Source organism: Fringilla coelebs (assembly GCF_963513975.1).
Source record: "Fringilla coelebs genome assembly, chromosome: 13".
NCBI classification, from domain to species: Eukaryota; Metazoa; Chordata; class Aves; order Passeriformes; family Fringillidae; genus Fringilla; species Fringilla coelebs.
The window spans coordinates 823813-847094 of NC_140039.1; the positions used below are offsets into that span (position 1 = coordinate 823813).

At 42.1% G+C, this 23282-nt stretch overlaps 1 protein-coding gene across 4 annotated transcripts in view; it reads left to right on the forward strand.

Annotated features, from left to right (window-relative positions):
* Window positions 1-23282, forward strand: part of FGD3 (FYVE, RhoGEF and PH domain containing 3) — a 93873-nt gene that overhangs the window by 63171 nt on the left and 7420 nt on the right. For all 4 annotated transcript variants that reach the window (XM_084214388.1, XM_084214389.1, XM_084214390.1 and 1 more), the window contains 11 exons: window positions 1175-1331; window positions 5166-5304; window positions 6099-6157; window positions 7717-7863; window positions 8529-8621; window positions 10460-10539; window positions 10923-10953; window positions 11440-11541; window positions 15370-15432; window positions 19225-19347; window positions 21619-21771. In XM_084214388.1, the coding sequence (XP_084070514.1) occupies window positions 1175-1331; window positions 5166-5304; window positions 6099-6157; window positions 7717-7863; window positions 8529-8621; window positions 10460-10539; window positions 10923-10953; window positions 11440-11541; window positions 15370-15432; window positions 19225-19347; window positions 21619-21771 (1147 nt within the window). The remainder of the gene's footprint in view (window positions 1-1174; window positions 1332-5165; window positions 5305-6098; window positions 6158-7716; window positions 7864-8528; window positions 8622-10459; window positions 10540-10922; window positions 10954-11439; window positions 11542-15369; window positions 15433-19224; window positions 19348-21618; window positions 21772-23282) is intronic.

Genomic DNA, 23282 nt, shown 5'->3' on the forward strand with positions numbered 1-23282 from the left:
TTACATTAGTTATTTACTAACTCTCAAACATTTCTGAAGTCTCTCAAACATTTCTGACTTAAGGAGTAGGCCTGAGCACTCAAAACTTCCAGGATATATTGTGACATTTTTTTAGCTGGTAGTATTACTAGAGCTGTTTTCCTTACTGCATTGCCACTCTCCTATTATTGCAGTACTACGAAATTGCAGTACTAGGAAGGAATGAAATTGCTCCTTTTGGCCCCATAGCTGAAATAAATATTTTCAAATACCATTTAAAATTTGGCTACTATAAGAAGTTGAAGGTAGAACTTGTTTGTTTTAGGGGTCCTTTCCAACCCTAATGATTCTGTAAACTGGAGATAAGGCAGAAACACAGTGACAGGTAAAAAGGTTAATTGTAAGTCAGATCTAGAAAACCCGATTTGAGGGGACACATTGGGTCCCTGGTGTCCTGCAGTGGCAGGTGCAGGTAGTGCTGACCTTTCCAGGTACCCTGATTGATCAAGACAAGACCAGGGCTTGCCTCTCTCGTGGCTGACTCCAGTCTTCACACGTTTGTCAGTGACCAGAAGGAGTAAATCAGTCTCAGCACCTCTGTGCCTGACTTGCACTTGCAGGGACAACTATAACAAAGGGGAAGAAAACTGCAGAGTCTGGGAGTCAGAAGGGGATAGAAGCTTGTCAGTTGGCTAAAGAGGGTCTTGCAGGCAGACTGGGGGAGAATGGCTGGCTCTCTGCCTGGCCATGACTTTGGCAGAGAGAGATTTGTGGCTACTGCTGCTCCAGCCTGGGGTTACTAGCCCCTAGGGATTGCCCTGCTGAACAGAACTTTGCATTAAAACCAATTCAGATGTTTGGCTGTGGTGAAAGAGATTATTTTTAATAAGCAAAAGTTTCCCACAAGATTTTGTGTTGGGCAGAAGTTCTTTTAATGATGAGTAATCAGTCTGCTTTTCACTTAAGGCAGCGAGGGGAGAAATGTCATCCCTTGTACAACAGGATTCATGTTTGACTTTTCATCCAGGATATTGCATATATTACCTTAAACTAAACTTAGCCTGTCTTGATTGCACATATGTGTAAGTGCTCATGCATGTGGGAGACAACTGTGGGAATCTTGCAGCCGTGCTTTCTCTCTGAAGATACCATTGATTTCCAGAGATTTCAGTACTTATCTGTCTCTTGACCATAGGAGTGTCAACCCACGGCTAGGAGACATCCTGCAGAAACTGGCTCCTTTTCTGAAAATGTATGGAGAATATGTGAAGAACTTTGACAGGGCAATGGACATAGTGAACACATGTATGCAGCGGTCCTCTCCCTTCAAAGATGTTGTTCAGAATATACAGGTATGTTTTTAATTGCCATAATAGGACTTGGAGATTATAATGGTTTAGGAATGGTACTCCCCAGTTTAGAGACTCCAAAACCACACTGCTACTCCTTTGCTTTCCCCCTCTGCCCTTTTCCCCTCCTCCTGGAGTGTCTGAAGAGGAGAGCTGGAGGCGCAAAACGCAAAAATCGTGGGTTGAGGTAAGAACAATTTACTGGAAACACCCATGAGATAAGAAAACAAACCGTAAGAGCAACAATATCAATAAGAAAAATAAAGGTGTACTAAAAAGAGAGTGCAGAGCTCAATCCAGCTGCAGATACATCACCGAAACCACTCCCTCCAGTCAGGCCCAGCATCACCCAAACTGCTCCACGTGCCACACTTGCTCCACCATAAGCAACCTTCTCTGAAATGAGACCCTCTCCTCCAGCCTGGCAATGACCTGAGGTGTTCTCCAATAACACTGGGGCCCTGGCCACACCCCTCCTGGCTACTGGAAAAAATTAACTCTCTGCTGGCTAGAACCAGGAGTGAGAGAGCCTCACTTAATTCAGTGTATTTATTTGTTTCCCAGTTCATGACACACGTTGTCAAGATAATAGGACATACTAAAATTACACAGTTTTAGTGGCATTCCTTTCTTCTCTTTTTTTTTTTTTTTTTTTTAAATATGACTTTAAACTTACAGATGCCAGGGTTAGATTGGACATTGGAAAGTAATTCTTCCTGTGAGGGCGGTGAGGCCCTGGCACAGGCTGCCCAGAGAAGCTGTGGCTGCCCCTGGATCCCTGGAAGAGTTCAAAACCGGGCTGGATGGGGCTTGGAACAACTTGGGACAGAGGATGGGGGTTGGGCTGGATGGTCTTCAAGGTCCCTTCCAACCCAAACCATTCCATGATTCTGTGGTTTAAGAGGAGTATCAGACCACAGAATGAAACTTCACCCTTGGCCCAGTAATTCTGACTCTTTTGGATTTGTCTTCCTCATTTCTAACTTCATTTATTTATTTTTAATAAATACAGTTTCATTCTGAGGTGGGTGTGCTTAAGTTTGGATATGTCACTGACAGCATCTGCTGTTTGCCAGGTTTTCCTGAGGCTTCCAAAGTGGCAAGCAGCTCTCAGGATCACAGCTCCACAGGAGGATGCTTAACACGGCTTTTCATTTTTTTTCTCATAATTGCACAAAAAGCTGCGCAGGGAGATGGGAAGAACTCCGGTTATGCTGATGTATCCATAAAACTGCTCTATTCTGCTTGTCCCCTGGGCCAGCTGAAGGGCTGCAGGCTCCAGGACGCTCATAAGCATCCCTGAGCCTGTCTTGGGAATGCAGATACCATCCTTTGGGAGGGGAGGGCTGGCAAGGAGTGGGTTAAGCTGAACAGGGAGCACAGCTGCCTGCCCTAAATGGAAGGACTGTGGCTGGGCCAGCTGTCGGGAGTCAAGTAATCCCCTAGCAAGCTGGGAGAGGAGAGGCCCTGCGTGGAGGTTTAGGGCTGTGCCAGAGACTCAGACAGAAGTTTGGAGAAGCAAGGACTGGGGGAGGTCCTTTCCTGCCACGCTGCTGCTCCACAGGACCTTTTCTTACCCCTTTTTTGCCTGTACCCATCCTGCACCCATGTCCTCAGCCTGTGACAAGCCATGACTTTCTGCAGAGTAATCCATTTGGGACTGTTTTCCCTACAGAACATGCAACTCCCTTTTCTAAAATTCACCTGTCTCGTCCCACCAGTGAGCTTCCAATATAAACAATGTATGTAATCTGTCAGTCTGCACCAGTTCCAGACCATGGGCAGCTCTGCAGTTGGTTGAGCAGAACTCCTGTCAGTGTGGGCACCGGTGATGCAGGCAGGAGATGCACCTTGGAAGCCTGCTGATGACAGAATTGCACTGTAGGTTATTTAGTCACACCTACACAGCACCTTTTGCTCTGTTGCTCAGTGATCACAGCTGCAGGAGGCAGAGATTGGACCCAGAATGCTTAGTCCATTTATTTGACATATCTCTGCACTATCAAAAGCCACTGATAGTTTTCAACATACCAGTTGAAGTGTGCTGTGATCCATCAGGGATGCACTGTCTACCTAAGCTGCTAATGGAGTAGTGTATATATAATATACAGCATTAGGCATTCACTGTTACTAATTATGTCAAATTAGGGAAAGCAGAAAACAAAAATCAAATGTTACTAATAAGTTGATGACTGTGATCAAATTTAGTCCTTTGAATTTCTGGAAGGATAGGTAATATTTTTCTCTCAGATATTCATCCCATTATTTCCAGTCTTGCTGTGAGAATGGAGCAAGTCAGCAGTGTGGTGTGGGCTGTAATATTTATGAGGAAATTGCACATCCTTGAAAAAGTTCCTTTCTCTGAGAAATGCACAGTGAAATTAACATGGTTGTAGAGAGGCTGTTTACACGAGAACAGACCACATTAGTGGGCTGATGTAAAAATAATGCTGTGTAGAAGAGCCTATGTGTGTCTGTGGTTAACATGCTCCTGTGGAGTCAGATTATGTCACTATCAGAAACTTCCTGTGTGCTTTAAAGCAAGTTACTGGTTCTTACTGAGATTCTCATCTCTCCTCTTTCAAATGGAAATATTCTTTTGCCTCACATGATCCTATGAAAACAAGTACACTGCAATACTCAGTGCCACTGTAAGCAGAGCACATTGGTGCCTTACTGGATGATGTTTTGTGTAACCAGACTCAAATCTGCTCCCCTTCTTGGCCAAGTGAAAAAGAAGCAGAATTTGAGAGAGCTCTGCCTTTTAAAGCTGACGTGTGAGCAGTGTGCCTACTGCTCATACAGTGAGCTCTGGCAAGCAATACATTCCTGGGGGCATTCTGATTTCATGAAGTTGGGAGAACAATGCTGCACAGGGCCATGGATGGGAAGAGCTTTTCTGAGCCTTCTAAAAGGAGATAGTTGCATATCAGTAGAACATGCCAGACATGGGATGAAGATCACATAAAACCTGCCAGCTCCGATATCTGCTGTCAGGCTCTCCAGTTCTAGAGAGGCTGGATCAAGACTGAGGTTGAACAAGGCCAAGTGCCAGGTCCTGTCCTTGGGTCACAACAGCCCCTGCAGCTCCAGGCTGAGCCAGAGGGGCTGGAAAAGGCTGTCAGGAAAGGCCCTGGGGCTGCTGGTGGCAGTGGCAGAACAGGAGCCCAGGTGGGTAAGGAGGACCAGGGCACCTTGGGCTGTTCAGCACTGGTGTGGCAGCAGGGCCAGGGCAGTGCCCATCCCCTGTGCTGGACATTGTGGGGTCAGTTTTGAGCCCCTCACAACAAGAAAGAGCTCGAGGGGCTGGAGTGTGTCCTGAGAAGGGAACGGAGCTGGGGAAGGGGCTCAGCCTGGAGAAAAGGAGGCTCAGGAGGGACCTTCTCACTCTGCACAACTCCCTGACAAGATGGGGCAGATGGAAGGTAGGTTGGGCTCTGCTTCCAGGAAACAAGAGACAGGACAAGAGGAAATGACCTCAAGCTGTGCCAGGGAAAGGTTTAGATTGGATATTTGGGAACATTTCTTGATGGAGAGGGTTGTCCAGCCTTGGCTCAGGCTGCCTAGGGCAGTGATGGAGTCACTGTCCCTGGAGGGATTCAAAAGACATGCAGATGTGGCACTTGGAGACTCAATTTAGTTGGCCTTGGCAGTGTGAGGTTTATGTTTGGACTCGATAATCTCAAAAGTCTTTTCCAACCTACTGAGTCTGTCAACGCATGATGGCTTGAGAAGCTCCTGTACACTCCTCTAGCTGTATGTCATTTTTCATTCTGTTATACACCAAAGGCAGAAAAAAAATCAAACCCTTCTGTTCTTGTTTTCTCTCCATTACAGAAACAGGAGGTGTGTGGAAACCTGACTTTGCAACATCATATGCTTGAACCAGTGCAAAGGATTCCTCGTTATGAGCTTCTCCTGAAGGACTATTTAAAGAAACTTCCAGAAGAATCTCCAGACAGGAAAGATGCTGAAAGTACATGTAAACGCCTCTCTGTCTAAAAGCGCAGTGAAATATTGGGCGGTTTTTCTTCGTGTGTTCAGACACTTACAGCCAGGACTATGGTAGAAATGGAGATTTGCATTAATCAAATTATTGCCAGACAAAGGGACTTTGAATGCTTTTGGGGTTGAGATGAAAAGGGTTGGAATGCCTGCTTTAGGAATGAATGCAGCTTTGGCAAACATACAGCGACAACATGTTGAAGTTTGCTGTAGTAGAACATCTGACTTTTCTATTTAATCCATTGTGTAGCTAAGGACAAAGACAGGAAGACATCCTTGCAGTAGCCAGAGGAAGAAAGGAAGAATGGTTTTATATTTGTATTGAATTTAAATGTATATTTCTTGCCAAGAAAGCCAGATAGACTCTGTCTATGTGGTGAAACAGGAGAAATGGACTTCTCTTGATTACAAGGAGTTTTTGCTCTCAACCAAAACAGCGTCCATATCACCATAAGCAGGCAAACCCTGTTTTAATAAAACAATCTTTAAAATGTGCTTGGGAAGACTTAAGTGAGACTTGACTTTTAATAGGTGATTCCTAGAAAGTGAGGGTTCTTTGTCACTGTATGCTTTGTCTCATCTAGATTTTTAGGAGAGAAAGATGAAACATAGATCAGTTCAACAGGCAGAACTGATTGTGTCTATAATTGCTTATGTATCATCAATTTTAAAGGAAAAACTACTCAGAGAGGTGAACCTATCCCCCAAGGTTCTATTAAAAGATATGATCTAGAGAATGCATAACTGTTGGTACCTCTGTTGCAGAGTCACTGGAGCTGATATCCACAGCAGCAAACCATTCCAATGCAGCCATCCGGAAGATGGTGAGTAGCAATTCCAGAACGGAATCGTGATCTGACTGAAACACTTGGCTAAACTGAGGGCCTCCCATTGCAACAGGCTCAGCACGGTAACTGGAGAGGAATATCTGCCTGTCGCTCAGGCTTTAAACCTGTGTTGGATGTCTGAGTGCTTTTTATCGTAAATGCAGTTTTCTGTGGCTTGTTTGGCTTAAATTCCACCTCCCTCATTCTTAAGGACCCAGTGAGTTGAAAAAGGAAGTCTTCATAAGACTCGTTATTTACTTTTCCTTGAAAAGTGTTGAAAGTATTCCAATTAGACCCATTCACAAGGTGCCCTTGCAGATTTTCACACTGTTTTTTTAGTCCTGCAGTTCTTCAACAGAATGAAGGTTGCTTTGATTTGATTTTGGCCCATCTTAAGTGCACAGAATGCACATTTTGCATGCATCAGTAGCTTCAGAAAGCTGTGCTTCAGAAGCTGGGCAGTCAGATGTGGAGATTTTGGACATTAGCACAGGTTTTGCATATAAAAGAGCTAGTGCATTACTGTTGAAGTAAATGGGCTTTACAGCTGCAGATGTTATCCCTTTGGTGCACCCAGGTATCTCAGGACATTTTGTATCAAACAGACCTGAAATGCTGTGTATCTGGCTTAGGTCCAAGGTCTATATTCACTTCCCTATCAGACCATTACTTCCTCCCCCAGCTGGTGGGGACACCATGAGACCACAATTCTTGTGGCTGCTATGGGGAAGTACCCAGCTGGCATCTGTGTATTGCCAGTATGTCTGAAAACATAGTTAGGAAACCATCTGCTTCTATTTGAGTCTGGCATGTTCTCTTGATAAGGATATATTTTGGTGGAAATTTTTCTGGTTTTGGGCCTCTTAACTCCTGGGGGCTTTGTACAGTATCTCTGCAGATATCAGGAATATGAAAAAACTCGTTGGCTCATTGGTTTCTGTGTTGGTTGCTTTTTCTGTTAGTACAAGAACCCATTGGAAAAGGATGCTATAATAATTTTTCTGCTTGAGGTTCAAGCCAGACTGAAAGGAAAGTGAATGCCCGTAGCAAAATCCCCTAAAGTTAGTGGAGGGTTGAATTAATTGTTGGCTGCTTACTCTTATTGTGGTGCAGTAAAATAAATAAATCATGCTTCTATTATTTGGTAGCGTACAGGTCTCCAGCATGGCCATTGATTTTATTGGACATTGCTTCTAAAGCTCCAAAGATTGATATTTGGACTTGATGATCTTAGAGATTTATTTCAGCCTTTATGATTCTATGATAACATATTTAGTGTTGAATAATAATAGACTAAAAGCATCAAATAAATTTATCTCAAAGTGTCATTAAATGGTACAATCCAAGTATAACTAATCCAGTATGACTAATCCAGAGTGGGTAATAGTACTGAAGAGTATGCAATGGGTTGTAATATAAATACAAAGCTATAGTGGAAGTGAAAGACTGTTTTCTTTCAACTTACATACATTTACCACAGAAATTAAAGAGTGGGAAATAGATGACATGGAATAATTTTTTTTTTTAATTTAATTTACTGGGTGTTTGTATGGCAGGAAAAGATGCACAAGCTTTTGGAAGTCTATGAGCGCCTGGGTGGTGAAGAGGATATTGTTAACCCAGCCAACGAGCTCATTAAAGAAGGACACATTCAGAAACTTTCAGCAAAGAATGGCACAGCACAGGATAGGTACTTATTCCTGGTGAGTGTTTCAGCTGCTCTTTTATTTTCAGGGCTGTGCTCAGGTTGGATGGGCCTTAGAGCATACTGGTCTACTGGAAGGAGTCCCTACTCATGGCAGGCAGTGGAACAAGATAGGCTTTAAGGCCCCTTCCAACCCAAACCATCCTTTGAATCTATGATTCTGTGGTACATTTCCATCTTCCTAAGCTTAAAGACAAAAAGCATTCACCGGCTGAGCCCAGCTACTCCTTCTGAGCAGCAGTTTTTTTGTACCTTTTTCCTGAAGGATTTCCCTCTTTCTTTCGTGCTGTGCCTTTACTGGCCCAAAGGGGTTTTTTCCATCTCCCTCCTCAGAGGCTGAGTTTTTGCAGAGTGCCGCAGGAGGTGATTTCCAGCCAAACCACCTTGCTGCAGGAGATAGCCAGCTCTCACTAGCATTGGGAGAAGAGCTCTCGTGCTTTCAAGGCAGTCCAATTCAGAGGGAGGGGCAGAAGGGAGAAGTGACTGGCTGAGGTGTTTCTGTCTGCCCACTTCATTCAGTAATGACCCACCAGTCTCACTTTCCCCTTAAATCTCCTCTTGAGAGCTATCTCTTAGAGTAAAACACACCAGAGCCCTAAACTTTCACAGTGCAGGCTGTGTCCAGCACGTAACTGCCTAAGTTAAACTCTTGCCTCATTGCAGTTTAACAGCATGGTGCTGTACTGTGTGCCAAAACTGAGGCTGATCGGCCAGAAGTTCAGTGTCCGAGAGAAGATGGACATTGCAGGACTGCAGGTTTGCATCTCTTCTTTTCCCTTTTTTTAATGTTCTTGATAGCTTTGGATCCCTGCTGAATCTAAATACATAACATTATTATATTAATGTAAAAATATAATAGAATTCTAAAACCCAGCTTTGGATCACTTTGGATCACTGCAGTTTTTCCACAACAAGAAAGACCTTGAGGTGCTGGAGTGTGTCTAGAGAAGAGCAACAGAGCTGGGGAAGGGTCTGGAGCACAAGTCTGATGAGGGAGGGGGGAGATTCTGTCTGGAGATAAGGAGCGAGACCTTCTCACTTTCTACAACTGCCTGAAACATGGGTGTAGACAGGTGGGGGTTGGCCTCTACTCATGGGTAACAGGATGAGAAGAAGCGGCCTCAAGTTACACCAGGGGAGGCTTAGGTTGGATATTAGGGAATATTTCTTCACTGAAATGGTTTTCCAGCCCTGGCACAGGTTGCCCAGGGAAGGGGTGAAGTCACCATCTCTGGAAGTGTTCAAAAAACCTGTGGATGTGGCACTTCAGAACATGGTTTTGTGGTGAATGTGATGGTGCTGTTTTAATGGTTGAACTTGAGGATCTTAAAGTTCTTTTCCAATGTTAGTGATTCTATAATTTTCTCTCTTTTTGGGTTTTTTTGGTTGTTTGGTGTTACGAACCAGTTTAACACAGAAGACAAAAAGAAACTAAGCCTCTGGGAATAAAACAGATCAAACCCAGAAAGGTTCAAAATATACCCCAAAACTTGATTAAAACCAAGCAAAGTTAGATTGTCGGTGCCAAAAAAAAATTATATATTTTATTTAATAGTAAAAGAGGCAAAGAGAAAGAAAGAGAAAATAAGGACAGAAGTAGAAAAAGAGGTGTGCATGGGTAGGGAGAAAGGGAGACCAGTTAGTTGACACCCTTCTCAGGGTCCCAACAACATCTCATTGCTCCCCTCCCTCTGTGGCTGGAAAGGATGGACTCCAGTGGATGGATAAAGTGGTTTGGGCCAGGTGGGAATGCCCACATGCCTCCCTGAGCAGGGCACGTTTGACACTGTCCTTTGCCACACTGTGGATCTGTTGCATCATCCCTGGGGCAGGGTCTGGGGACCCCTTTTTGGGGTTGTTTGGAGGGCCTTGACTCGGCTGTCCATCATGTGGATGTGGCTTTTGCCAGGGTGAAGGGGCCCACAGCTGAGCTCCTCTGCACAGCAGAGGGTGGGTGTTCACTGCTCAGATCAGAGGCTTTTTCATCACACACCCAAAACCTCTCCTCCCGCCACCCTTTGGTGTGAGGGTCGGTTCACAGCCCCGGGGCTGTGACTTCCACCCTGAAGGTGCTAAGTTTGATCCCTGTCTGAATGTATTCTTCTCCCCTGAGTCACTTTATCTTATCTTCATCAATGAGCAGTGTAGGGCTCCATTCAGGATTTTGGTGGTTTTCTCTGCAGCTTTTGTACAGTTTTGCTGTAACAAGCAAAAGTCCTTCATGAAGATGTTTAAGACATAAATGATAACATTTCAGTCTCTGACGGCTGGACTTTTAAAATTTTTATAAGAATCATTCAAAGGGGAGCATAATAATGGTGACTGTGTGACATGTTTGGATTGAGAGCCTTACCTTGTTCCCTGGCTGGCACACCTGCCCCTACTGCCACAGGAGTCTGATTGGTGATACAGACACACAAGTTTTGTAGCAAGACAGGTAACTATGGAAACAGTCCCTCATTGTTTCTACGTCTATGCTTTATTCCAAATGATCTTTTCGACTAAGCACTTCAAAGAATGACTGTATTTGTAAGTCATTTAAAATGTTAGAAAGACAAGTTCAATGAGTAAAAAAGCGGATGTGCTTTTTACAGGTCCAAGAAATTGCCAAGCAAAATGTGGCTCATACATTTTCCATAACAGGAAAAAAGAGATCGTTGGAACTACAAGCCAGGTATGATACTTGTTCTGTCTTTGAAGGTTTGTGAAATTGATCTACGGGCTGTGCTAGTGTGGCAGAGCTTTAAATCATGAGCAGCAGAGGTGGGTAACTTAGATATGTGAGAATGTTGGTCCCAAGTCAAAGTGTGTTGATTGCCTTTATTGAATGCTTACAGTGTTTGTAGTAGTGCTTGTAGGGTCCACTGTGTCAACAATTCAAGTATTTTTGCCATTTGGTAATAATTACTGTCAATAATTATCAATAATGTTTTTAAATAGTGGATAGCAAATCTAAAAATCTAACGGATATGAAGCTGTGAAGCTGTGAATTGAATTTACTGAAAATATTTTAAGTAGTACGATGATGTTTTCTTTATTTTTCTTTTGTTTTAACAGGACAGAAGAGGAGAAGAGGGAGTGGATTCATGTTAGTACAAAGCACGAATGATAAGGAGGGCAATCACCATGCAGGCAGCATTTGAAATCATCATTTTGGGTTTCTGAATTAATGTGGCTGTGCAGGGAAGATGGGTGGGCCAGTGTGGTGGAGTTGCTCATGGAGAAGTGTGGAGGTCAGTCAGGAGTCCTGGTGCTGACCAACTGGCCCCAGAAAGTATCTGGGGGCTCCAGCTGGGCTTCCCTTTCCTGCATTCCTCAAGCCCAGTGTGAGAAGAGACTGAGGCATCAGACCTTGATTATTCTTCCAGTCTGACTTGTAGAGATACTGTCTGTTGGCAGTCTTAGTTTTTAACTGAAACAATAATGGGTTTAACACCACCACTTAAGGTTTTTAAGTTTCCCTTTCATTTATACAAGTGCAAGGTTTTTCACCAAATGACAATCCTATCGATCTTCCTATGAAACAAATTTTTTTTTGTGATGCTTCTTATCTTTGCTGATGTCTTTGTCTCAGGTCATTCAAGCCACAATAGAAAAGCACAAACAGAACAGTGAGACCTTCAGAGCTTTCAACAGCTCTTTTTCACAAGAGGAGGAGCATCCTCCTGATTCCTCCGTAAGTATCAGTGCTTGTTCTCCTTTGCCAGAACAGTTTTACCAGCAGTTGAGACTTGCACAGCTAACTTTAAAATAGTGGAGTCATGTTCTGGATTTTTATATGACATTACAGGACAGTAATCTCCATTTCTCTGGCTCTCAAATGTGTATCAGTCACAGTTAGTCAGCCATGCAGATACAGAATAAATTACCCAGGACAATTCAACTGCCAGAGACCCATCAGACATGTTTTCCAGGCTGGTGGTTTTTTTTAGCAGAACAGGTATAATTCCTCAATGTTATAAGTGCTTAGTGGTCTGGAATGTTATTTGTGTCCCTGAGGGATTTTTTTCATTACTGTTCCCCATCTCATCAGAGATGCATTTTGAGATTATTTCTTTGATGTTAGTTTACTATTATTTAAAATTTTAAAGACTCAGAAAGAAAACTATGCATTTTAAAAGGATCTTAAAATACTGTCTTCTAGATAGTAAATGTATTTCAGAAAAATACTCTTCAACTAAATATGTAATGAAGTCTTGAAAGTTTATTGTTTCTCTAGAGCCATAAGGTATCACTCTGTGTTTGCTAGGAATTTTGTTTTAGATGTATTGACATCAGGACTGTATCTCTCCATTCAACTTGAAAATGCTAGTGATAACCTTAGCCACAGGCATTTGTTACAAACTAAAGAGGAATGGGGCCTGAAAGAGCAAAGTATTTAGGAATATCATATGGTGCTGCCTATGACTTTTATGGCTTCAGACATGGTAGATCTTGGAGCAGAGGGAGAGAAGATCCATCTGCAGAGATTGAACTTTAGGAGATTTTTATCTTCCCCATCCCCTGCCTCTTAAATTGTTTGTTTGGGGTTCTTTTGTTTTGGTACCTCACCATATTTGACATCTCTCCTTGGAGATTCAGGACTGATTTGGTGATTCAGATAAAAAATCTAGATTTTTTATCTGCCTGATTTCCCAGGGGCCTCAGGAGAGATATTGGATATGCCTTTCATCCCCACATAATCACATTGACAGTGAAGATCTTCTCAACACTCCAGAGTCTAGAATACTGCTACTGATAGCTGCCAGCAATGAGCCATTTTCAGAATCTGGCATAGTTTATTTATCCCGAACCATTCATCAGCTAAAAATACTTGGCGAAAAAAATAGAAGATAGTCAATTCATGCCTCTATTTTTCAGTTTACTTATGGCTGCATTCACAGCCAGGCTGCATTCAGAGCCCAAATAATAAGCAAACTAATAAGCACACTTCTTTCTATGTAATTAAAACACAGCATCTGGTCAAGTTCATTATTATTATCTTGTTTTGTAAATTCAATTCGATTTTGCTTCTGTGTTCATGGTGTAGCCTCATATTTATACTCTACTCTTCATAAAAGCCAAGCAGAGCAGGAGTGTGGTTTATCCTTGGCTGTGATATTAATGCAGTCTGTACTGTAATTTCTTTAAAACCAGAATATTAACCTGCATTTTTAGGAGATTATCTTCTCTAGAAAATCAGCTTTGAAACTGATGTCACAGCTAAATGTGACAGTAATTGCTGTCAGTTAAAACAGGCTTAAAGTATTTCTGTAAGGAAAACTGGACAAATACTGAGAACATTCTAGCTGCAATACACTGCACCAGTTAGCATCCACCAGGACATATCATCTATGGAATACTGGGCAGCAACTTAAGAGGGAAAAGTGACCCTTGCTTTCTCTCAAGAAATGGATGTGCACTCATGGATTCCTGTCTGGATCTTTAACAGCTACTAGAAATTAGCCTGTACAAAAAGAGTCAAATTGTTTTTTTCCCATCTTTGGCCATACATTTTCTCTGTTACAGTGCTTAGGACTGGTTGTGGTTCATGACCAGTGTGTGCAACTCTGACCATGCTTGTATAGTAGCAGTAGTAATTTAAGAAGGGTTTTTAGAAAGCTTTAGGGTTCCTTTGTGGTTTAGTTCCTCCCTTTTCACCTGCAGCATTTCCAGGCTATGTGAAAGGTGTTTTTAAAACCATCTAAAAATGTTCCCAAGGAAAAGGACCTCCGTCACCACTGCTTCATCTCAGAAGAGTTGAAGGCGCCTGGTGCGGTGATGGACCCAGTTTGTGCAGTCTTGGAAGGCTGGCAAGGAAAAGTGCTGCAGAGAGCTGAGCTCTGTGGAAGTAACATCTCTAGGATTTGAGATTGAGAATGCTTCTGTTAGTTAAATCATGAATGTTAGATGCCACTGTTTCTTTCCCCATAGATCTGAGTGGTTCTGACAAACATGTCAATAACTGTATTTTTACCAGCTCTGAGACACTGTGAGTGGTAATGGTATTGTAACAGGGGGAAGCCCTTTTGAAATATTTTCCAGGTAAGAGTAGAGGGTATTTGATTTTTAGCCCATTATTCCAAATAAACAAACAGACATGGGGATCTGAATAGGCAACTGGAGGAATTTACTCTTTCCCCTAAATTTGCTGGGGGTTTTCTCAAGCTTTTCTTCAAACCCTGTTTTTCCTCCACATTTTTCTTTTTCCAAGTCCCATCACAGCACGCAGATGTCCTTTTACTAGGCAGAGTAAAACCCTGGATTGATTAGGATTCCAGTGAAAAGAGCCCCCTTGCCCCCGTTGCAGAGGACTGAGGGATAGATGATGTGAACACCTCAGGGTTGCTGGGTTTTTGCAGAGGCAGAAGTAGCTGGTTAGAGCAGAGTAGTGATGCTCCCCTTAATTCAATTGTATTCCCTTAGGAAGTGCACTAGGGTGGCACAGCCCTGGTCCCAGGGGATGCATTTGCTCCTTTCCTTGTTCTAAAGATTTGATTGATTGTATTAGAATATAAATAGATCAAATGAGGCATCAGAATGAATAGCTCTTCAATTTGGCCACTCAAACAGAGATTAAACCTTCTTTCTTTAAAATGAAATGAAGCCAGAGTGCCAAAATGCACTGGCCATTTGGATAATCTTGAAATAAGAGATGTTGTCCGATTGGCAAAGGAAGAATAATCTATGGGAATAACGGGAGAATTTATCATAAAGAATCTAATAGTTTGAAAACCTTGTGTAAACTACCAAACTCCCTGTAAATTCATTTGCAGATAAAGTGATTTTTCATTCTTTTTGGTACTCAATGTACAAAGCTTATTTGCACTTTATATATGTTGAATACTATTGAATGTATATATAGCTATATATCTCTTTTTCTTTTCTCTTCCTCCCACCACCTCCACCTTGTTTTTCTTTTCCTTCCTTCCTTCCTTCCTTCCTTCCTTCCTTCCTTCCTTCCTTCCTTCCTTCCTTCCTTCCTTCCTTCCTTCCTTCCTTCCTTCCTTCCTTCCTTCCTTCCTTCCTTCCTTCCTTCCTTCCTTCCTTCCTTCCTTCCTTCCTTCCTTCCTTCCTTCCTTCCTTCCTTCCTTCCTTCCTTCCTTCCTTCCTTCCTTCCTTCCTTCCTTCCTTCCTTCCTTCCTTCCTTCCTTCCTTCCTTCCTTCCTTCCTTCCTTCCTTCCTTCCTTCCTTCCTTCCTTCCTTCCTTCCTTCCTTCCTTCCTTCCTTCCTTCCTTCCTTCCTTCCTTCCTTCCTTCCTTCCTTCCTTCCTTCCTTCCTTCCTTCCTTCCTTCCTTCCTTCCTTCCTTCCTTCCTTCCTTCCTTCCTTCCTTCCTTCCTTCCTTCCTTCCTTCCTTCCTTCCTTCCTTCCTTCCTTCCTTCCTTTTCCTTCCTTTTCCTTCCTTCCTTCCTTTTCCTTCCTTTTCCTTCCTTTTCCTTCCTTTTCCTTCCTTTTCAGTGTTTAATATATATGAGGAAGAATGTCCATGTTGAAACTGTTCTGTGTCATTCTCTTTCTCCTCAGATAGCCAGCACCAGCTCAGTTGAATCAATGCCAGGAGCAGATGGTGGTGGTGCATTAGGAGGGGTGAGTAATTTGAAGCTAATACTTTAGTCAGAGCAGTGTTGGGAGGTGGGTTATGTTTATAGCAGGAAAAAATAATCATACTTTAATATAGGTTTTATAGGGTTTATATCCTGCTGTCTGTGGCCTCAGCTGTGCTGTCATTAGGTTTCTGGCTAAGTTGTACCCACAGCTAGTTGCCATTTACAGCATCAGGGAATTTGAATCCTGCTCAACTGTGTCACAAAAACCAGGAAATAAACTCTTCAACCAATTTGCTGGGTTAGAAAGTCGACATTACTTTATTAACAGTGCTGGATGTGAGGGGGTTTCTCCTCAAAGCATGAATAGAGTTCTTAAAGCAATATAACTCCTTCGGTAGTAGGTACATGCTGCACGCACATCAGAGTTGGTTCCTTCAGTTTGTAGCACTGGGTTTGGAGAGGGGGAGATTTGTGTGGGCTTTTTTTGTTTGTTTGTTGTTTTGTGGGCGTTTTTGGTGTGCTTTTTTTTTTTTTTTTGGATTTGTGTACATGTATTTAAATTGTGATAGGGAACTACACTGATTGAAGGGAGAAGGGCAAAAAGATACCAGGAAATCTATCTGATTAATGCTGTTGCATTGTGTAACTCAGGAGTTCATCTCCAGAACCACATTTTGAGTAACACTTCTTTCACAGTATGCTTTCCATGTTTCTGCTAGTGCAGAGGAAGAGATGATAGTAATTTTGTATGTCTCTGGCCTGTAAAACATTGGCTGCCACGAAAGCAAAATATACTTTCAAAGGTGTTAATCATTTTGCTCAGTAAAATGGCTGTAACTGCTGCTGAATAAAACCGAGGGCTTGAGTCCTTAATATGGTCTATTTTTTATTGTTCTTATCTCTCTCTTCTGGATGAAAAGATTTTCAGGAAATGCCTAGGATTGGTTGAATTTACTCAAAATTAGCCTCAACAAGGACAACCAACCACCAAAAAGACCCTTACCTGTAGAGACGTGCTGTAGGATGTTATGTATTAGCATGATGATTTTAGGAACCAAGGAGCCATTTAGCAGCACCTCCAGACCTCTGGCCAAGCTTGGAACCTTCTGGTAGAGGGCACAGTGTCAATGCAAAGCTGTTAAACAAGCCGGCAACGTGACCTATAAAAAAACTAAGTTATAAGAGTTTGTGATTAGTGTGCCCCTTGCTGATAATTTTTTGTCTTCACTTAATATTTTCACTTAACAATTTTTACTTTATTTACAGTCAGTTTTGTGATTAGTGTTTTGTGCCTTGAGTTACAGATGCTGTATTTAGTGAACTACTTAAAAAAAAAAATGTTTTATAGCATTAAAAGAAACCCAAGCCTACATAAAAATTTTGGTTGGTCTTAAGTATATACATTTTATTTGTAATTAAATAAAAAACTTGTATCTTTTTAGTTGATTATAAATTGTTGTGTCAGTGATTTGCATATGATAGCATATCTTGATATGTTTAATAATTTTCCTTAAATCATGTATTTAAAGAGAAATTTAATTCCTTACATTAAAAAAAAAAAAAAATGGAGTTGATCAAAAAGACAAAAATACGCCAAATTGCGTAGTATTTATTCTGGGCTCTAATTTTGCTAAAAATGAATAATATCAAGAGAATAATGAATAAAAATGTTAGTTGCAGCTTCAGAAAATATGAATTTTTAGTGCTGACATCCCTTTAGTACAGCTCAGCGAGAGCACAAGCAATACATTGTGTGCCCAACAGCTTCACATGCAAACCACTTGGTGGTAGTGGTGGCCAGCACACTGGGAGCTCCTTCCCGTGCTTTCCCAGCCTGCCTGAGAGGCTTCTGGGATTTTCTTCAGCACTCACGTTCATGTTTGCATAAGCTGCCAATGAAGTCCTGCTGCAGGAAGGATCATCTGCTGTCTATTGCGTCATGGTGCCTCTTGGCTGAATTCTCTTGCTGCTCTGCACTGCTAGTGCAGGTTGTGCTCAGACTTCTGTATGCAGGAGGAAATGTGGAAAATGTCTTACTCATAGTATTGCCAATATAATGTTGGCACATAGAGAAACAAGCTAAAAGGTACAAAGTACAAAATCTGCTATATAATTTTAAATTATTTTTCACTTCTAGTAAGCACTTCCAGAAACACTTGCTGATTGCAACCCCATTGTGGGTTGCTCAAGGTAGTGGAAAACACACCTGTAAGAGCATAATGAGAAGGAAAAGTATTGAAACTGTCAAGATTTAAAGAGTTAAATGCAGCAGAGTAAAAGCAAATTAGTAGTCAAAACAGCCTAGAGTGAAAGAAGTAGATCCTGGCTCTAAACAGATTTTATGTGAGTGTTTTTTCCTGTCAGGTTCAGCAGCTTCAAAACAGGGTTGGGTATATTGAGAAAGGTGAGAAATATGGCAATTATTCAAGCTCATTATTGCCAAGAGGCTGAAGTGAGGGCAGCTCTGTGTTAGCACCTCTTTTAAAAGGCATCAGCAGTAAATAAAGTAGCTTGTGTAATAAAGGACACAGTTGCAAACTGACTGTTAAATTTATCTAGGATTAACAATGTGAGTTACAATGTGTATCCTTGTTTGCTACAAAAGCCTCTCTGTTCAGACAATGTGTTATGAGAGCGTGGTAAGGTCGCCTGGGATGAGGGCGCTGCCAGTGCAGGAAGGTCTCCTCTTTTTCACAGGAATGGTAAAGAATTTTTTAAAAATTCTTTTTCAGTGTCAGCAGTTAAATTACATTTTGTTGAAAAAGTCTTTCTTTTATAATAGCTCTCTGGGATTTGCCAAGTAATAAAGACTTTTTCATTTTTATTATTTTTTCTGCAGCTACAATAGCAATGTTTCAAACTCTTCTGTTCTCACTGTATTCTGACAATGTTGAGAAATACTGTGAAATATTGCTGGCATTCATCAAACACTTAAAGACATCTTTATACAACACATTGTATTTTTGTGATCTGCACATTGGCATGTTAATCATAGAATCATGGAATGGTTTGGGATTAAAGGGATCCTAAAGATCATCTCATTCCAACAGCCACCATGAGCAGGGACACTTTCCACTGGGCCAGGTCGCTTAGAGCTGAATCCAACCTGGCCTTAAACACCTCCAGGCATGGGAAGTCCAGTTTATGCTGGATCCAGGAATGCTATTCAATTGATCAGGAAATTGAGCAATACGATTTGCTGAGTGACTTTAAGTATTGGCTTGGATTTAGAGGCTAACCTTGCCTGGCCACCCAGACAGCAGGTCCCAGAGAGTGCAGGTCCCTGGCACAGGCGTCCCAGCCTTCCTGAGGAGCCTTATGCCTCATCTTGGGCTGGGAGGGAGACTAAGAAAACTCCTAAATTAAGCTTTTGAAGTTGGGTGGTGCCAAGTCCACTCCTAACACCGTTTACTTCTTCAGTCAAGCCATTTTCCCCCAGATCTTCACATCTCCTTCCCACCAAGGGAGGGAAGTTTACAGCAGGCTCACAAAGTCACCATGCACCTTGAAAAAGGAAGAGGTGAGTGCTGGAAGGGAAGTTTTCTTGAGATGCCCACCTTGGCTGTTCCTCCACCTCTGCGCTGACACACAGGGAGAGGAGATTGGTGGCAAGGAGATGAGTGGGCACAGAGGGGCTGAGACCACATTATGTCCTCCCAAGACCTCTGATGGTTGAGCCAGCCCTCCAGCCGAGGCAAGCAGCAAAGTCATGCAAATTCTTTCCTAAAATGGCATGAACCCTAAAGGGGATCTTTGTCAGTAGAACTCTATGAACAATGTTGCCATTATCTTTTATTATTTTTTAATTACATACTTGTACTTTTAATTTCAGAGTGATTCCTCTAGGAAATCTTCCAAATCCAAGCGAGACAAAGAGAAACAGTCTTGTAAGAGCTGCAGTGAGAACTTCAACTCCATCACAAAGAGGCGGCACCACTGTAAGCAGTGTGGGGCAGTAAGTATCCCAGCACACTCAGCTCTTGAGTTTCTTCTGCAGAGACCATAGGAGACAATTTTTTATTTTATCAGTGCAGGGACTAAAAGGCATTCTGGTTCATGGCAAGTCATTGACAGAGCAGGTTTTTCCACTTGCTTTGCTCTCTGGATATAGGGGGGAAAGCAGCAAAACTGGTGTGAGGGTCCTAGTTTGTGCTGGTTTAAAGGCAAATTCAGTGCCTCAGCGGATAGAAAGGTGGTGCTTTTCCTGGGGATGGGCATGTATCTGGGGAGGGGGTTGTAGTTTGTTTGTAGAAGCAATGGCCTTAAGACAGCCTCACTTCACCCAGACAGCAGCTCTTCTAAAATCAACAGCTGAAGATGCAATATTAAAGATGGTATTAAGCTATTAGAGAGCATCCAAAGGAGGGCAATGAAGATGGAGAAGTGGAGCCATGTGAGGAGCAGCTGAGGGCACTTCTCTTTAGCCTGGAAAAGAGGAGGCTGAGAGGAGACTCACTGGGCTCAACAACTTTCTCTGTGGGGAGGAGGAGTGGCAGACTCTGATGTCTTTCTGTGATCTCTTTCTAGAACCCAAGGGGAAGGCCTGAAGTTGTGTCAGGGGAGGTTTGGGGTGGATGTTAGAAAGAGGTTCTTCTCCCAGAGAGTGGTCAGGCACTAGAACAGGCTCTCCAGGGAAGCAGTCACAGCACCACATCTGCCAGAGCTCCAGGAGAGTTTGGACAACACTCTCAGGCACAGGGTGTGACGTTTGGGGATGCCCTCTGCAGGGCAAGGAGCTGCACTTGGTAATGCTTGTGGGTCCCATCCCACTCAGCATACTCTGTGATTCTGCGTTCCTTTCCCTAAAGAAATGTTGTGCAAAAGTGTTTTCCTCCTGCTTGGAAAACCAAAGACAATCCATCCCAGAGGCTGGGTTACTGAAGGCCCTTAGCCACCTCACCTAGAGCCATTTATCAATGGCTGCATTCCCTTGTTTTTCTGTAAATCACAACCATGGCCAAGATGAGATGGATTTCTCCAAAATTATTTGAAACCTCATTCAGTGTTCCTAATGTAACTAAGAGTAATGTTAGTTAAATAACGTTAGTCATTTGAAGTAGAGATAAATTTTCAGCTGCAGAGAGATCTAAATGTATAGTTAAGGTGTTTAAAGAAACCTCAGTCTCAGCAACTGAAATTAAATTGTGGAGGAGGCGTTTCTACCCTAGAGTTGGGATTTTCAATCTTCTGAGCTTTCTTCTATTAAATCATGAAATACATTTCTGCGGGTTTAAAATATCCCATTGCAAAATCAGTGCTACTAAAGAAATGAAATAATGGCTTTCCCCCAGGAACAAAGAGATAACAAGAATTACAAAATGAACAATTTATCATTAAACCATCATTTGTTGTGCAATGCCTTGTGGTGTGGCAATAGCATTCAAATTAAAGAAGTTAATTTGTCTGAAGGAAAGACTATCATGTTGCTAAAAATGATGTCTTGCTTTTGTTTGGGTAACACTTCCTGAATTAAGGCTCTCCTCTTCATATCGTAAATAGTCTTACAGTGAACCATGTAACAACATATGTGTATGCTGTGGGTTTTTGGTTATTATTGTACAGAAAGTCAGAATGGATGTCCATCAGGCTGACACCCTGGGGACAGTTTGTCTCCCTGGAGCAGGTGTATTAGAGACAAATTTTTATCATGAAAAGAGGTTTTGAAGCTGAAGATCCAGCATTGTTTCCAAGCACTCGTTCCTCGGGCCCAATGTGCCATTGCATGCTCTTGGCAGCTGAGGCAGACAAATAATTTTTGAAATGGATAATATATTGGACAATGTTCCTAAAATAGTTGGTACTTTCTGGATTACTCAGTTGTCCAGGATATCCTTGATTGGTGAGGAATGTCAGCCCCTTTCATTCTGAAAAACAGTCCTTCCTAGACCATTAAAAAGCACTAATTGCTTCATCAACTTGCGCTCTTTTTGACTTATAAAAGCTTGTAAGAAAAGGCAAGAAAAGCAAACTTGCATGATGTTAGTCATACAGTATTTCCCCAAAGTCATAAGTTTTCCTTAATTTGGTATTTTGGTGTATGGCATGGGATCACAAGCACATTAATTATTAATGGAGGTAGATATAGTGAATATTCTATTGGTCTATTTTACATTTACATTAGCTTTCATAGAATTTTGCTTTACTAACAACCATTCAATAAGTCAATTTCTTTGGTAAAGGGTTATGCTTTAAACATGACTAATTAAACACCATCTGTCTGTTACAGGTGATCTGTGCAAAATGCTCTGAATTTAAGCCACTTGCAGATAACAGCCGCCATAATCGAGTGTGTAAAGAGTGTTTCCTGCAGCTCCCAGCAAGCCCCTGCAGCCCTGGGGTGGAAGCAGTTGGGGAACAGAAGAAAAGACTAGCTGCAGAGGTATAGTCTTTGGCTAAGAAACTTTGTGAGACTCTTTTTGTAGTGTATTTAGTAAAAGCTAATCAAATTAGTTTACTTTTTTGGCCCACCGTGGTATTTAATCCTCTGACCTATGAATCTCCTTGAACACGCCTGCAGCCTGGATGCTGTTTGTAGGTGGTGAGCATTCATCATAGGCTGCTGTTCACACAGGGCTGCATGCAGGTTTGGCAGCTAAGCTTCAGCTTCCAAACTTACAAAAAAAAAAAGAAAAACCCTCTGACTTCTTTTTATTATGGTATATTTCCAATCTAGAGCTGTGCACAGTAACTTTTCAAAACATAAGATCTGTTTTTTCACTTTTAATTCCACATTGGGGGCTTTGACAGCTTTGTACCTAAACACATCCAAGATCTCAGCAATAGGGTGGGGTAAAGCCACAGGTCCTCCTTGGCCTGAGCTGCCAGCTCTGCAGAGCATAGGAAGAGTTCTGGATCTGGAAGGTGCCCCCATCAAAACCTTCAGATATGGTATCAGATATTGCCCTCTGAGGCAGGAGTTGAAATGAGAGGGTCTTTGCCCCAAACATTCTGTGATTCTGTGATATGTGCTCCAGCAGTGACTACAGATGCTGAGCTCTTTATGGGTGCCAGTGCAGTCTCATGACAAACTTTGCAGCACTGTTTCAGTAGGAAAAGTTGCAGGTGCAAACCTGCACCTACACAGGGAAGAGAGAGCCCTGTTGATCTGAAAAGCCGAGAGGCAAACCAGTGAAATGGGACCCAAGGCTTTACTTCAGGAAGCAGATTGCAACAAAAAGCTGTAAAAGCGCGAGGAAAAGTGTCATTTTCCCCTTCTCTATTCAGGGTACTAGTATTTTTGTTAAATCTTCAAAGGATGAGGTAAAATGCAAGAAAGCCAGTATATAGAAAGCAAAGATCAGTCAGGCTTTTTCTTTCCTTTCTATTTACATTAAACTTTCTTAACAAGCTTAGTAGAAACTGAAGGGATTGCCACTTAACTAATGTTATTAGCAGCTGCCAGAAATTTTCGGAAGGCTTCTGTTCAAATCCTAATGCAAGCAGGAAATTTTGATTTTCTTTGCTTTCTATGAGAGCACAACGATTTCTTCCACTTTTCTTTTGCACTCTGATTTGGCTCCACCATGCACAAGAGGTTCTGTTAATAAACCCTTTGGATGAATTTGAAGTCATCTCCCAGCCTACTTTGCTAAGCAAGAAATGAGGTGCATCATCTTGATTACCATTTTCAATTGACTGGGTGGAAGTTGAATTTAGCTTCATGTCTGCTGGGAATGGTGGTTTAGCCTCTGCCTCTGTTACATGGAATGATGCTATTTCTTAATTGTATATAATAATTATTAATTTCTTATTTGGTTATGGCCTACCCAACATTTGCCCTCAAGTGTTATTTGACTCTGCACCACTTGAGTATTTTAGATTTAATTCTAAGTACTTTGCACACTTAAACATAAATGGAAACAGCTCTGTTTTATTTTTTTCCCCATCATC